The 16,294-nt window shown below is 39.1% G+C and overlaps 2 protein-coding genes across 8 annotated transcripts in view; both read left to right on the plus strand.

Moving 5' to 3' along the window:
* Positions 1-252: 252 nt before the first annotated feature.
* Positions 253-2,747, plus strand: LOC132156552 (uncharacterized). Its single transcript, XM_059565513.1, has 3 exons — positions 253-1,977; positions 2,191-2,394; positions 2,510-2,747. The coding sequence occupies exons 1-3, from the start codon at positions 625-627 to the stop codon at positions 2,717-2,719; spliced, it is 1,767 nt and encodes a 588-aa protein (XP_059421496.1). The 5' UTR covers positions 253-624; the 3' UTR covers positions 2,720-2,747.
* A 1,469-nt stretch (positions 2,748-4,216) lies between these two features.
* Positions 4,217-16,294, plus strand: part of LOC132157055 (regulating synaptic membrane exocytosis protein 1-like) — a 70,206-nt gene continuing 58,128 nt past the window's right edge. For 6 of the 7 annotated variants that reach the window (XM_059566195.1, XM_059566198.1, XM_059566199.1 and 3 more), the window contains exons 1-2: positions 4,217-4,562; positions 6,372-6,446. In XM_059566195.1, coding sequence (XP_059422178.1) covers positions 4,396-4,562; positions 6,372-6,446 — 242 coding nt within the window. In that variant the 5' untranslated portion in view covers positions 4,217-4,395. The remainder of the gene's footprint in view (positions 4,563-6,371; positions 6,447-16,294) is intronic. The other variant, XM_059566201.1, reaches the window with a different exon arrangement.

Raw genomic sequence — 16,294 nt, forward strand, 5'->3', positions numbered from 1 at the left:
TTCACTAATATCACACACGCATGCACACACACACAAACACACACACACACACACACACACCTACCATTCATAAATGAAAAATTGTGTGCAAATTGTGTCCAAAGTTTGTATTTATGTCAGTGCTTACTGCATTTCACCTTTCATTATTTTTTCTTTTTCAGATATCGGAAACGTAAAGAAAATGGTAAAATTAAGACTACTCAGGACCTCACAAGTAGACAGCATGAGAGAAAAAAAAAAATGTGCAAGAAAAATTCGGCAAAATATTACAGAAAAAAAAAGCAAGAGCAAGCACTTCTAGATCTAACCCCAACATCTTCATTAAGTGAGACAGAAAATTCCTTTGGAAATGAAGAAAATAACAGACAGGAACTAGACACAAATAATGAAAGTCTGAACAGAACACCAGCAAAAGAAAGTTTAGACCTGAAAGGGCCAATTGAGGCATCCACCCCCCAGAGAACACGGCCAGTCATTAAAAAAAGAGAGCGGGCATCAAGGACTGTGGCCAAATTAAGAGCAAAACTAAGGTATGTTGAAGAGAAACTTAGGGCAAAGAAAACACAACTGCTGACACTAAACAGAAAAATTAGAAGGCTGGCGGCTAATAGAACAAAAAGTGCAATGCTACCAGCAAATATTTCACAGGGGGTCAGTATCAGAGAGGCTAAAAAGGGACTGATGATCAATAGCAGGCGCAAACAACTTGACAAGGTTGTGAGCATGTTCCTACATCGGGATGATGTCTCAACTATCATAAATGGCAAGTCTGGAGAGATTCGTCGCAAGGGACAAATTTATAGAAAAAGAGCACTCACAGACACCTTGGCAAAACTCCATCAACGCTTCCTTGTTGAACATCCTGAGCAAACAGTGTCCAAAGCTCAGTTCTTTAGATTGAGGCCATTTTGGATTATTAGGCCTAAAGTTAAAGACAGAGAGACGTGTGCATGTAAAATACATGAGAACATTGGCTTTAAATTAAAAAGAATGCAGCAACTGGGTATCATTGAAACATCAAGCCCAGAGGATCTTGTGCAGTCCAGTGTGTGTGACACTGGCAACATGTCCTGCATGTACAGCAGATGTCAAAAATGCATTGAAAAGACCTTTCCCACATCCTTAGATCCTCTCACTCAGGGGAACACTGTCATCTGGCAAGAGTGGGTCACAAGGTCTGTCACTGTAACAAAGACCCTCAAGGATGGATCTACAGAGGAAAGGCAGACAAAGAAAACGGTCCTTGAAAAACGTACCTCATCCATTGAGCGGTTGCTGGCCCTAACAACAGAACACCTTCCAGGTTTTGCCATTCACATGTTTAATGTCAAGAACCAATATTTGTCATTGAAAGCAATGAAAGATACCCTGACAGATGATGCTGTTGCTGTGCATGTGGATTACAGCGAAAATTACAGCTGCAAATATGCCAAAGAAATCAAGGACACCCATTTTGGAACTGGGAATGATCAGGTAACCCTCCACACCGGGGTACTCTATCTCAGTAGGGGCAGAGTGGAAGCCTTCGCATCCCTCTCATCATCTCTACAGCACGATGCAGTGGCAACCTGGGCTCATCTTGACCCAGTGCTGAGATACATACGAGGAAAGTATCCTGAAGTCCACAACCTACATTTCATTTCAGATGGCCCAACTTCCCAGTATAGAAACAAAACATCTTTCTATCTAGCCTCCACTGTGCCCTTTATGCATGGATTTGAATGGGTGACCTGGAACTATACTGAGGCATCACATGGCAAAGGTGCACCAGATGGAGTTGGTGGGGCCTTGAAGAATCTTGCGGACAGAATTGTTTCTTATGGGACCAGTATTCCTGATGCAGACTCTCTGTATGAGCAGCTGAAGAACAATTCATCAGTGACTCTGTACAAAGTATCAGAGGAGAAAATAAAGGCCAGCTGCGAATTGGTTCCCCCCAACCTGAAAGCAGTTCCTGGGACACTGAAAATACACCAAGTGAGTCAACATTTATGTAATTATATGATTAAATATGAAGAAATGTAGTTTAATAGGTAAATGTAGTTAAGTAGTATGTAGTTACAGAAGTTAAATAAATAAGTTAAATTCTCCATGTAATTAACATGGAAAGCAGACCACACCAGTATCTGAAATAATCTCATAAAATAATGTAACTGAGTTATTGTGTCTTTTTCAATTCAACCCTAACAGCTGACATCCACAAAACCAGGAGTCATAAATACACGGGAGGTGTCATGCTTTTGTGGAAAAAATTGCCAGTGCTTTTCTACAAATTGCCACATGTTCTCTGAGGGAAGAGATGAGGACCCTGACAGAACAGAGGCCACCATAGAGGTTGGAAAGTGGGTCCTGGTTGAATACGATGGTGACTTGTTTCCTGGTACAGTCACACAGGTGAATTTAATTTCAAGATTTCTGTTAATGTGTCAATATTTCTCAGTTACATTATATTACAGTACATGCTGTCCAGTCAAAATGTGTAGAGGCTATACAAATGTTTTTAAAACAGATTGCTGAAGGGCAGTATGAAGTCGACACCATGAATTGTGCCGGGGAGAACCGCTTCTATGTACCAAGCATCAGATTTCCAGGAGAAAGGGTCTGGTACTATCGTCAGGACATACGGGACATAATCCCAGAACCACTTCCGGTCACCTCCTCTGCTAGACATTTCTGCATTTTACCTGACATATGGGCAAAACACAAGAAATGCTCATGAATGAGTTACAGTTGAGGGAAAACGTGATTGGTACAGAGCAGTCGTTCCAGTTGTTTGTTTTAGTTGTTTGACCAACTCATAAATCGAGTTGCTGCTATTCAAAGTGTTTTAGCTAAACTAAATTATTTTTACAAGAGCACATGATGCTGTTATATTTAAATGTTCTCAGGACCACATGACGATATGTTACATTGAAAAAGTTCTCATCACATGGTTGTATGTTTAACTAGAATGATAAAATGTATACTAATGGTTGTATAATTATTAGTACTTCAGTGTAGGCTACATGACATGATTCTTAAGAAGAGCATAAGATTGTAACTTGTTAACACAAGGCATGGTACTGCGATGATTACGATAAATGAGAAAATTAAACACTGTTTATGAAATAAATGTTTTTTTAAAAATTGTATGAGTTTTAAATATGTAAAATAGGTTTAAGCATCAAACTCCTTTGTCAACAGTGAATGTGTGAGCTAAATATCATTTCCGAAACATTGATCCTCATTACCGAAATGGCATTTTCATTACCGCAACATGTATATTTTTTACAAATTAAGCAATAATTAGATAATCATACTTTGTTTTAAAATGTATATACATATTATACAACACTGCTTATTTAAGGTCTGCTACATGACAAATGTGTACGGTATCTTTTAGTAAAACAATTAAATAAAAGAAATTGTAAATCATCACGCATGTTTCGGTAATGAGAGAAAATAAGGAAATTACAAAAAATAATAAATATGAAAAAGTAATCTTTCCAGAGTTTTACATAGCTTTGAGCATGAGTAATAAGGGTCTACTTTAACATTAGCCAAAAATACAAATTTTTAACCATATATTTAATGTAATGTCATGTTGCGGTAATGATAATTTTTTATGGACTTCATCTAAAAAAATGTAAGAGTTATATAGGAAATATTTTTTTAAATCTTCTAAAAATAATGGTTATAGTAAGTTCAGACCTCAATCTTATATGTGCAAAAAGAAAATTGGCTTCAAGGGCATTTTAAAAATTCTGATGGTAGACACCTTCTATATCTGGATTTCATGAGAATCACCCAGTTGCGTGCTGAATTTGTACTTGCTACGCGCTTAGCGAGTCATGCTCGGTGAATCTGTGCGTCACCTGCGGGCTCCGATTGGAGAACGAAAATGGGATGCTGTGCGCGTTTGCAGCGAGCTCCCATTCTCAAATGAGAGTGCGCGCGGCCGTCTCGAAGAGGCGTGCGCGCGCTCGACGGGCTGCGGTCCCATTGACTATTCCGTCTCCCTGACAGCGGCAGCATCAGCAGCAGCAGCGCGAGCTCGGAAAACAGAGCGCCGCGCGGACTCCGCCTTTGCTCCCATCATCCCACCCGAGATCCAGAGCTCGGAGGCGGCTTCCGCAGCAAGCCCAAGACCCCCGCGTCGACTCGCACTTATCCTCCTGATCAGATATGGACTACCCTTAACTGGACCTGGAGGGGAGAGGCAAGCGGGCGGGCGGGGGGTGGGGGGGAGAGAGACAGGAGAAAAAGCCGTATAGGAAGAGAAGCACAACCGTGGGTGCCCGCCGCAACGATGAACGGTTCGCCACGCTCGCGACAACCGCAGATAAGCCATCGAACTATGTCCTGAATAGCGGTTTAGATAGCTGGGATTGTGCACCGATCATACAGGGGTAAAATATGTCCGCCTCGGTGGGGCCCCGCGGCGGCCCTCGCCCACCCACAGCGCAGAGCTCCATGCCCGAGCTACCGGACCTCAGTCACCTCACAGAGGAGGAGAGGAAAATTATTATGGCTGTGATGATTCGGCAGAAGGAGGAAGAGGCAAAGGATGAGGCCATGCTCAAGTAAGACATCAGGCTTCATAGGGAGCCTGCCTGTAGTATTTGTGCTGCTTCTGGAGACCAAAAGGCAAACAGCTTGTGATGGTTTCTGTAGGTGCATCTGTTTGCAATAGCCTACTAATAAAGCCATCAGGCTCTATGCCTGCACCTGAGGTCCTGTGTGTGTGTGTGTGTGTGAGTCTGGCCATGTATGTCCACTTTGTCCATCCTTATGGGTACCTATCATAAATGAGCACCTCTTGTGTATTCATACACATCCGTATGAAACCAGCTTGTGTTATGAAAGGCCAGGTGACCGGACACAGGTGTAGCTTTTAAAGAGAGAGGGGTGTGTCGACATGCAAGAACTAGATATCCACAGCTCCATACATCCTGCTGTTTTATACCTCACTGTGTGATGGATTAGTTTCGGGCAGCACATGTCATGTCACATTATTAGTTCATTAATTCGACACATAATGCATTTTGTTTTTAAATAGGTTAGTTAACATTTTCCGCACTATTCACCACCAGTGTCAGGATTCCTGCCTGGTCACGACAATATTTCTGTGCCTCGTCATCACGATCGTCAGGATCCTTAACCCATTCATTGAAATCTTCCCTGATTGTAGTGTGAGCATCTCTCACAGCTTGAGTAGAAGCATCAGTAATAGCTTTATATTTTCCTCATCCGTTTCTTTTCTTTTCTTTTCTTTTCTTTTTAGATCCTCTTGTAATAGCAACAGTATTCAGCTCAAAGATTTACAGTAAAAAAAAAAGCCTTTATAAGCACCAAGTACTTTAAATGCAAGCCATAAAAATAAGAGATCTTTTTATGACAGGCACTTGTCAGCAGTTTACACGAAGGATGGTTTATAAAGTTTTATTCTGAATGTCCATTTGTGGTTCTTCATTGCTGTTATGATGACTGTGAAGATGTTTCTTGGCTTCCTGTCCACCTGTCATTTAGAAGCCATCATTGATTATATTACATTAGTTGTTGGCCACCTTGAGATTTGAAATCAGATTTATGCATCTTAAATTGGTTTACTGAGCAGCTACAATCAATAACTTAACCAACTTATTGTCCTATATTACTCATACGAAATAATCATGCAGTTATTTCATTTCTCAGTCTTTGCATATACATTTTATTGCTACTAAACTCTTCTGAAAGAGAAATAAATGACATTGTTTTTAAATAGTTAAAGGTCACAGGTCAAATTGACTGAATTTAGCCTCAAAGTATTTCTCTTAGAGAGAAGAGACAGATCACCACATAATCTCTGTACTAATCTCTTTTAGTGTGCTGATAAACAACATCTGTTTTCTGATGTGTGTCATGAGATCGATGTTTGAATCGGACAGTTCCTCACTCTCAACTTCTGTCCTGAAGCAGAAGCTAGAGGTCGACCTCACAACGCTTTTGTGGCATTTAGAAATACAACAATACTGTGCTAGCTTAAAGGCGTAGCTCACCCAAAAATGAAAATTCTGTCATCATCATTTATTCATTCTTATGTCATTCCAAACCTCTATGACTGACATTTTTCTGTGGAATATAAACTACGATTTTTTTAAACTCCTTTATTTAACTTCATTTGTGATCTGCAGACAGAATCTTCATTTTTGGATGATTTTTTCTTTAAAAATAATATTGCAGAATGGATATGTTTTGTCTTAATAACTCAACCTGCATTTTGTGAAAATGCATATTTGGTGAAGGTTGGTAATACTAGAAAAAGTTATAAAAAAAAAAAAAAAAAAAATATGTAAAAGATTTATTTCTAAAAGATTTACTGTCACTATATAAAATGTTTTTGTTCGTCTTAGAGAGGAGAAACCCATACAAGCAAAAACGGTGAACCTGGTCGGAAACAAGAAACCACCTCAGCAGAACGACATCAGGTAAACATCTCAGTCAAGTTTATATGCAGTAAGTTAATAATGGAGTTTTTGCCTCCAAGCACCCCCCCCCCCCCTTGTCCAACACAATATTCAAAGGTCCTCCTATCTAAGTTGTACTTTAAGTACTTTTGTTATAATAAAAAGAAACTCAAAAATATCTTTATTTTAACAGTTATATATGTAAGGAAATGTAATTACTTCTCACACTTCTCCCTTGAACTTTGCCTGGCCCCTGATTGAGAACCACTGGTGGGGTTGAGCATTGTGAGCTGGAATGAGTGTGTTGTTGTGTTTTGTTGTGCTGTTTTTGACCGTGATATTTGCTCTGCTGATTTGCTTTGATGTACTGGAGGACCCCCTCGAAAACTAGATGTTTCATCTCAAGGGGTTAATCCTCGCAATAAAGATATGTTAAATAATAATAATACATCAGAGTGAATGAAAGGTCAAGATTTACGCTCATTGAGGTGCCCTGTGCTGGTATTTTTTTGCAGCTGTTGGGTTTGTAAAGAACAAAATTGGTGAAGAATCTAAAAATGAGCCTAACATATTGTGCATGCTGTTGTGACATTCTTTAATGCTTTAAATGACCGCTTTATTTATTTCCGATTTTCTTTTTTTACTGCCCATTGGGGTCATGCTGAAACTGCTGAGAGTGGCACTGTGTTGTAAATCAAAATCTCTTTTACAGTTGCATTATTTTTTTTCTGCAAAAACACGAAAATAAATCCTGGCACCTGTGGTGGTGCTTTAGAGTGCTGACAGTGTAATATTTATGCTATTTTAAATTATTTATGCACACCAATATTGTCCTGGTTCTCTCAGCTGAAGAATAAAAGAACTGCGGTGTGGTTTATATCAACAGATAGAGAACATCTCACTCCCACTTGCTTTGCCTGGTCTCTGGAAGGGTCAGAGTATCAGAAAGGCTTAGGATTACAGGGCAATTTGGCCAAAACACATCTGTTTCTGTGTGGAGTCCCTGGATGTGGTCATTTGTGATGTCATCAGCCTGACCAAGAACTTGCCCCAATAAAGTGCTGGAGTGATGATTTATTTTTGTAAGCCAATCTAGAAGTTAGCATTGCCCTGGCTTCTTTGACAAAAACCCAATAGTATTTTTTCCATTTTGGATTAATGCAGACCAACAGAAGTTTATGATTCTTACACATTTTGTTTATCAAGATAGTCTTTACAAATAAACAGAACTTTTATCAATTCTGAAGCGTGAAAGTGGAAATTCAATGAATTTAACTAAAAACATATTTCCAAGGTTTTGACCTAAAAAAATACGTCATCCCTGTAGCACTCTATTGACTCGAACCATTATCATTATTACCATTGCACCATAAGCATATGCAGAATGTACTTGATCAGTTACACCTACCAGAGACTTCTGGCCTAGAAATGTTGTTGTTGAGCAAGGGATTTAGTAGATTGGGTGTATTTGAGGTAGGTCTATTCTGCTGAAGATCAAACAGAGAGTTGTTCTCAGTGTAATCTTATTCTCTTGAGTCCCACTCCTCCTCTAGCCTGTGCTTCTGGCTTAGACACAAAAACTGACAAAAAGCCTTTAAAAAGAGGAGGAATACATGAATAGATAAATAATTAAATGCACAGGCATATCACACAGTAGTGGCTTTTAATAGCGCCCTAGTCCATACATTAGCACCCACTGGAGAACAAGCCTTCCGAATCCATTTGCTCTCACCCACCTGCAGGCCTCAGAAGGATGAGCTTGAGCTCATGGGTTGGCATGTGCTAAAGTCAAGCTCCTAATTCTCCGGCTCCCACTCAGTTACTCTCTCACTTGTTCAGCCAGTGGCCTGACTGCATTACCGAGTGTGTCTTTTGCAGGCATCTGCATACAGATACTGGAGTGGCTGTGGGTTTGATTGCTGCATGTTTTATATGACCTACTCAAACTGAGCTGCTTAAGCAGAATGATGCAGTTTACAGTAACTCTGGACCGCATTGGCATAATGCTACCCAGTTAGCAAAAGAGCTTTCAGTAATACACACTTGAATATTTCATTTTCTGTGTGTTGCAAATTTTGCAGATTTAAATATACCATCAAGGTAACATTATCTCTATAAAATCTCTAGAAACTTGCGTTCTGCAAGTGAACGTCGCTTGATTGTGCCATACCAAAGAAGCACAGTCTCTTTTACGGACTTTTAAATTAAATGTTCCCTCCTGGTGGAATGACCTCCCCAACTCAATCCAAGCAGCTGAATCGTTAGCCATCTTCAAGAATCTGTGTGTGTGTGTGTAAAAAGACCTCTAACACTAGCTTGCTCTATTCTTTTTTTATTCTATCTGTTTTCTTTTTATTTATTATAATATTTAAATGCTAATAATTTATGTGTTGAATTTTTTTTGTAAAAGAAAAGCAAAATAAACTATACCTTTGCATAATGCTGAAAACCTTATAAATTATATTATATATATATATATATTAAGGAAACCCAAGGTTAGAAATATAAAAACAATATTGCTGATGAAATAAAATGTATCATGCTTCCAAATATGTATTTATATATCAGTCTTCAGTACCTGGATAGAGAGTTAGCACCTATCTGAGGCAAAACTTTTTTTTTCTGTTTACTAAAAAAAAATGCTTACTATGCATCAGATAATGAGCACTCTGAAACAAATGTTGTTTGAGTATTATAATTAAATGTATGAATAGGCCCACATAAATATGTCAGCATATCCCGTTTAGAGTTAAATGCTGCTTTGAGAGGTGTGTGTGTGTGTATGTGTGAAGGCTGTGTTTCTTCACAACAAGGAGAGTGGGGAGTCCATCTGTTCCTCCAGTTGGTTAACTGTGCTAGGACACACATACACTCACACACACACACAAGCTAATTTCCTCACCAGCTCACAAAAATATGCAGTCAACCCGACAGAGACCCCTTACCATGTACTGTAATAATACACCCATCGTTGCGCTGTGGTGTCAGCGACCCAGGCTGTTTAGAGCACAAATGTTTTGCTGGATAATGGGTTTGCTAGGGAAGTAAGACCTTTTAACACAGAAACACATAAAAGTAAGGGGAATTACAGCTGGCATCTGTCACCATATTGCTGGGGAGTATGTTGCGAACTGTTTACACAGAAACATAGGGTAGTAGGACTTTCCCAAAGCAGGGTCAGAGGGCACTTTTCTGCAGCTTAGGTTATGTGACTCCAACAAAATCTCTCCTGACATACTGGATCTTCTCATGGCAATGCGTGGGACAAACTGGCACAACTGTTAGTTGCTGTTTAGTGCATATGTCTATTATTTAGGAAATTATTTAATGCCACCAAACCAATATTTAAATTGTAAGGAGGGTGGTAAAATGACTGGAGAGATAAAATGAAGCTTCCCTTGCTGTCTGGCTGATATTTCCAGATCAACTATGTGTCATGATTGTTACCGCCAACCCTCCTGTGAGAATTTGTCCCATGGAGAATGCCAGTGTGTAGCATGTGTAGGCATGCCGGGACATTTTCTTTGCCTGACACCTCCACTCATCTCTTAGTAATTTGATTTCTTACATTGCCTATCCTCAGAGGAATTGTGTAATCAGTTATAAGATCTTCAGATGCTCATCAGTTTTGGATATAATTTAAAGGCGAGTCTAGGGCAGGACCTGGGAGAGCTTTTGGAAGTTGATGGAAATGTCTGTAGAAATGCCAGTCCATAATGTTTTTCCAGAATCAATCGAGCTGTCTATTTACAGTAGACTGCATTTAGATGTGCCAAATGTAAAATTTTGAGTAACTTGCATGTTGCATGTTGCAGTAACTTGCACAACATTGATTGCTGAAGCTTTCTGATTCATTTTTAGCATGTTGATATATGGTTTCTAGGTGGTCGACAGGTCGGTTTCTAAGTGGTTACTGAAAAAAAAAAACATCAAGTCTCTAATGATAGTGTGGATTATAAACAGTCTTTTGGAAAAAGTCTTTTTTTTTACCCATTTTATAAGCCACAAGATGGCAATTGTACATCCTCTTGCTTAATATGAAGTAACATCACTTGTTTTATTGTTACGATGTTACTTATGTAGGCAGTGAACTTATCTCCACTACCTCAGAAGTTTGTTTCTGAAGAATGAGTCATGTAAAAAGTGTAGACAATTTGCAAACAAAAACAGACACTAAGCTTCACAACTGTGGTGAACTGTCAGCTTTGAGTCATCTTTTTACTGCGTTCGCTTCTTCTGTTGGTCTTATGTTCTTTTTTTAATTAGCAGAGTCTTCAGTTAGTCAGTCAGTCAGACAGTCAGTCAGTGAAGTGTGGCACCAACACCTGGAGCTTCAGTTACACAGCACTCCCGTGGAGGAATGTGCATCTTAGGCTGTTCTGTAGGCACTGTTCTCTTCTTTTTTTCCTCGGGAGAGTGTCACTTTCCTCAAGCATCATCAGTATTAATCCTGAGCTGGCCAAAAAGCTGTGGCTCTGTTCCTTTTGCACCAATGATTTTTTTAATTGCCCAGAGAGAAGATGTGTATGTGTGTGTGCGCTTATCCATCCATGCATTTGTGTAAAAACAGCACAAGCAGATAATTCATGGCTGATTTGAAAGTAATGTCAGTTACATGTTCAGCCGACTGCGCATGTGAGGCAATCAGATCAACGGCCATTTTTTTTGCCCCCTGGGTCGTGTAGATTCCAGAGGGTTTTATGAGGACCATGATGTCTTGGATGAAGAGAGTGGGTTGTCTATTTATAGATGTGTTTTGTTTCAATGACATGGCTGCCGTGTGTGCGGATGGGCATATGGATGTTTTTCCCTCTTTTTCTCTCTTTGCTTATTTTCACCAGCCCACATGGGACTGCTCCATCTGAGAGTGGATTCTGTCAGAGATTTACAGTCCGTCTGAGCAGCTTTGCTATTGAAGTGTGTCCGTGGTAGGTTTCACACATCATTCATGCGCTACTGCCTGGTCAGTCACTTTCACGCAGGGTTACTGCATATTATACAAGAATTATTTCTGGTCCTGTTATTTGATTGGCTGGGAATGCTGATATTTAGACAGTACTGAGATGTTTCATTGTTATGGTTATTATGCAAGAGATAAAACATTTAGTAAGACATAGAGTACATTATATGATCCAAATGAAAAAAAATAGGGTTATAGGGTTGGAGGAGAGAATGAGTTGTGAACAGAAGGATGTGCTGTTGGATATTAGCAGTTTGCATCCATGCTTAAGTAGACACAAGTTTTTTACTGATCCATCCTGATCAATAAATAGTGGCAAGAAGTAATTAATTGTAGTGTACTGTACTGAATGTAAGTTGCTTTGTATAGACATAAATACATTAAAATGTGCACAAATGTTCAAAAGTTTCAGTTAATTATGATTTTTTAAAATAAATGTATTTATTTATTTATCAAGGATGCATTAAATTAATTAAAAGTGACAAAAGCTACAAAAGATTCCCTTTTCAAATAAATGCTCTTTTTTGAACTTCTATTCATCAAGGAATCCTAAAAATAATTGTGTCACTGTTTCCACAAAAATATTAATGCACAGTTTCCACAATAAGAAATGTTTCTTGAACACCAAATCAGCTTATTAGAAAGATTTCTGAGAATTGTGTGACACTGAAGACGTAGTATCAGTGGATAATTCAGATTTGTTTTTCCAGGAATAAATTACATTTTACATTATATTAAATATAATGTACATATGAATACATAACAAAATAGTTATTTTAAATTGTAATATTTCAAAATGTTACTTTTATTATTTTAAATATATATTTTTTACTGTTTTTTTTATCAAATGTTTGCCCTTTGTATTCACCGTAAAGCAAACATCTTAAATCAGATTACTCAGAAATTACCAATAGTACACTTCTCCTCAGAAGTTACACAATTGAATGTCTGTAGCACAAATTTTCAAGATATACACAGCACGTTAAGGTTTATTAAAATCCCTAACGCAATGCCTAGAATCATATATAATTTAATGGTTAGTGTAAAAGTTTGTATGTCTGTATGAGTGCTCAAGGCATTAACAGCATGATCTGTACCTCTAACACACACAAGGGCCCAACCATTGCTCCACTTGAACTTTAGCTGCTTATTAGTGTGTCTTGAGGCATATTTGAGTGTCAGAGTGGAGCAGCAGTGACGTCCCTACCAAATCTTCCTTCATGTGTCTCTCAGCAGAAATGAGAAAATGTCATTAGCGAGGCCTGGAGGCTCCTCTTTCCTGCTCACAGACTCACTCTCTCCGTAATGTCCTCTTCCTGCCCCACAGGGTTAAAACTTGGACTCATGGGATGGCTTGGGTGACAACCTGACTCAGAGTAGAAGCACTGGGAAGCCTATTGTCCTTAAGGGCTGTAACCATGGTGTCATGTACCCAGGGAGTGCTCACAAGCTATGAAGACTTTATATAGATGCACCCTTACGTTTTCTGGTGTGTTTTCTGTTAGTCTCGAAACACTCTTATGTTTTTTGGAGTCTGTATAAGGAAAATTGTAGCCACAGGCTTACGACATATTTTGAAATCACCACCAAGCTTATTAACTAAGCCTAAGCAGACATTTGGTTAAAAGGACTGACCAGGTAGACAACTGACAAAGCAGAAAAATGGTAGCAAATGACACATTGTGCATTGATTGATGCATAAAATATAGCACGAAAGAACAACGAAACAATAAAGAACAACATAGATAAAGTGAGATGATAAATGCATCTTTTCAAAGTGCTGAATGGAGTTTACAGACCAGTGAATGCACAATACAGATACATTTAACCCAAATTAGCAATACTGCTAATGCATGCTGCTGAGGCAGCTTTTACTGATTAAAAATGTTACTTAAAATTATTATATTTTTAATATTTGTAAAAGGGCTAGTAAAAATCAGAACTGCTGTGCCAGCAGACAATTCTGTAATGTTAAATCACAATATATTTAAAGGGGTTTAATTCGTTGTCCATACCTGCCCATACCATAACCCCACTGCCACCATGGGCCACCCGATCAACAACACTGACATCAGCAAACCACTCACCCACATGACGCCATACACACTAGTGATGCGCGGGTTTTCTTATAACCCATGGGTTGGGTTGGGGCGGGTAAAGAAATTGTCAATTTATTATTTATTTTAAAAACAAAATAAAAATATCCATGTATATTGCATGCAATTCCCTATAGCCTATATTAAATATTTGGAATATCTATTTTCATGTTTTCTAAGGTACTTTGATAAGGTTACAATACTAAGTCCTACATAGCAATGTAGCTTGTGTGATTTCCCCGATGCGCGGTTCGTTTCAAAACCTGTGGACCTCGGGTAAAGACATTTTACTTAATTTGCGGGGCGGGCCAAATAATTTCATAAAAGCGGTCACCCACGGGTTGGAAAAAAACCCGAATATTGCATCTCTAATACACGCTGTCTGCCATCTGCCCTGTACAGTGAAAACCGGGATTCATCCCTGAAGATAAGACCTCTCCAAAGTGCCAGACACCATCGAATGTGAGCATTTGCCCACTCAAGTCGGTTATGACGACGAACTGCAGTAAGGTTGAAACCCCGATGAGAACGACGAGCATGCAGATGAGCTTCCCCTGAGATGGTTTCTGACAGTTTGTGCAGAAATTCTTTGGTTATGCAAACCGATTGTTGCAGCAGCTGTCCGGGTGGCTGGTCTCAGACGATCTTGGAGGTGAAGATGCTGGATGTGGAGATCCTGGGCTAGTGTTATTACACATGGTTTGTGGTTGTGACGCCGGTTGGGTGTACTGGTAAATTCTCTGAAACGCTTTTGGAGACTGCTTATGGTAGAGAAATGAACATTCAATTCACGGCAACAGCTCTGGTGGAGATTCCTGCAGTCAGCATGACGCACACTCCCTCAAAACTTGCGACATCTGTGGCATTGTGCTGTGTGGTAAAACTGCACATCTTAGAGTGGCCTTTTATTGTGGCCAGCCTAAGGCACACCTGTGCAATGATCACGCTACCTAATCAGCATCTTGATATGCCACACCTGTGAGGTGGATGGATTATCTCGGCAAAGGAGAAGTGCTCACTAACATAGATTTAGACAGATTTGTGAACAATATTTGAGAGAAATAGGCCTTTTGTGTACATAGAAAAAGTCTTAGATCTTTGAGTTCAGCTCATGAAAAATGGGGGTAAAAACAAAAGTGTTGCATTTATAATTTTTGTTCAGTGTACAAAACTATCTGTCATTAATTTTGAACATAAGTTATTCAATATAAACGTCTTGTTTATTGAAATGTGGAATTGCTCAGATATGGTCCAGTGTAAATGGCTGGACTTTATTGTGTGTGTGTGTGTTTGTTTGCTGGCATGGGTTCCACTCAAACTGGCTGCTGTCTGATTTTTATAATTCCAACTGGTGCTTCATGTGCATTTTTGTAATTGTGTATTTGCACAGCATGTGTTTACATGTGTATGTATTTGTCTGTGTTTAGCATCATGTGTATAGCCTGGTGTGTGTTTAATGCTGAGCCTCCACTGGGCTGTGTTGGTCCTGTGTAGATACACAGGATCCCAGCATCCACCACTCCACTGCAACAGCTACTGCATATATTCTCCATCTGTTTCTTTCTTCCCACTTCTCTCACCCCGCATCCCTCCATCTCACACCTCCCTTCCTCCTCCCACCCACTCTAATCTGTTTGTAAATGGGTAATTCACAGCAGGGTAAAAATAGACATCATCATCATCTCATGTAAGACCCTTATTAACGACAGGTCTCTATTTTGCCAGTGGGCTTTAAAGGCCGACAGGTTTATTAAGTGTTTTCATGAGGTTTGTTAACTGAAACACTAGCTGGTCAAAGCTAATGCGAGTGTCACTGAGACTGTTTAAGGGGAAAAAGTAATGAGTTGGATTATTGACAGAGGAGAGTGGCCACTTGAGTAGATACCTCAGTAAACCCTACTAAGCTCACACATTTATTTCTGTCTCCCCTTTCCACTTATTATTTTCTGTCTTTGTCGAGTACAAGCTCTCCAGTTCACATTCATTACTGCATTTACTGTAACCCCTGGTAAAAATATTACCATATCTTTATTTCTTTCAGTTCACATTCTCACTCTATGTCTCTTGCATGTGAATTTAAAGCTCCACTCCATTTATTATTAGGGATGCTGTCTAATCGGCACGGACTTGCTACCATCACCAGGGGGTTCTGGGAAATGTAATTGTCCTGGTGGCATTGTACAGTTCCTCCACTCGGCTCAGCTGTAAATGAAATGGCCTGAACTGTGAGCTGTTTAGGAAGTCCATCCAAAGTTAAGTTGTGAAGTTTTGCTCCAAACTTGTTCTGTATCTGTTTTTATTTTGTTGTAAGGAAAATAACACATTTTTGAATTGAAGAATTTGTAAGCATTTGTAATTGTTGCTTTGTTCCATAAACTTGCAACATTTGGGCATGGAGCTTTTACAACTTAAAAAATTAAGCACCAAAAAAAAAAAAAAAAAGACAAAAAGACAAATCCTTATATTGTGGCTTCGAGATCCTATGTTGAGTGAACAACATTTTTTCTTGTGGCCACAAATAAAAAGACCTTTGTGACCATAGCAACCTGGGATTATCAGTGAAAAATGTATTAATATTTCATTTTAAATTAAGAAATTATTATATTAATTATTATAGAAATTATTAAATTATTATATTAGGCCTAGGCTACCTGACTTTATTGCGCACGATGGCCACAACATATCACGTACCCAAGAGTTATACTGTATATTGAATATATCGGTGCCACGACAAAACTAAGTGAACCCAACATGTCACCTAGGGTGACCACCCGTCCCGCATAGCACGTGCTTGCACAGCGTTTGAAGCCCAA

The sequence above is a fragment of the Carassius carassius genome, chromosome 14, assembly GCF_963082965.1.
Source record: "Carassius carassius chromosome 14, fCarCar2.1, whole genome shotgun sequence".
Classification (NCBI taxonomy): Eukaryota; Metazoa; Chordata; class Actinopteri; order Cypriniformes; family Cyprinidae; genus Carassius; species Carassius carassius.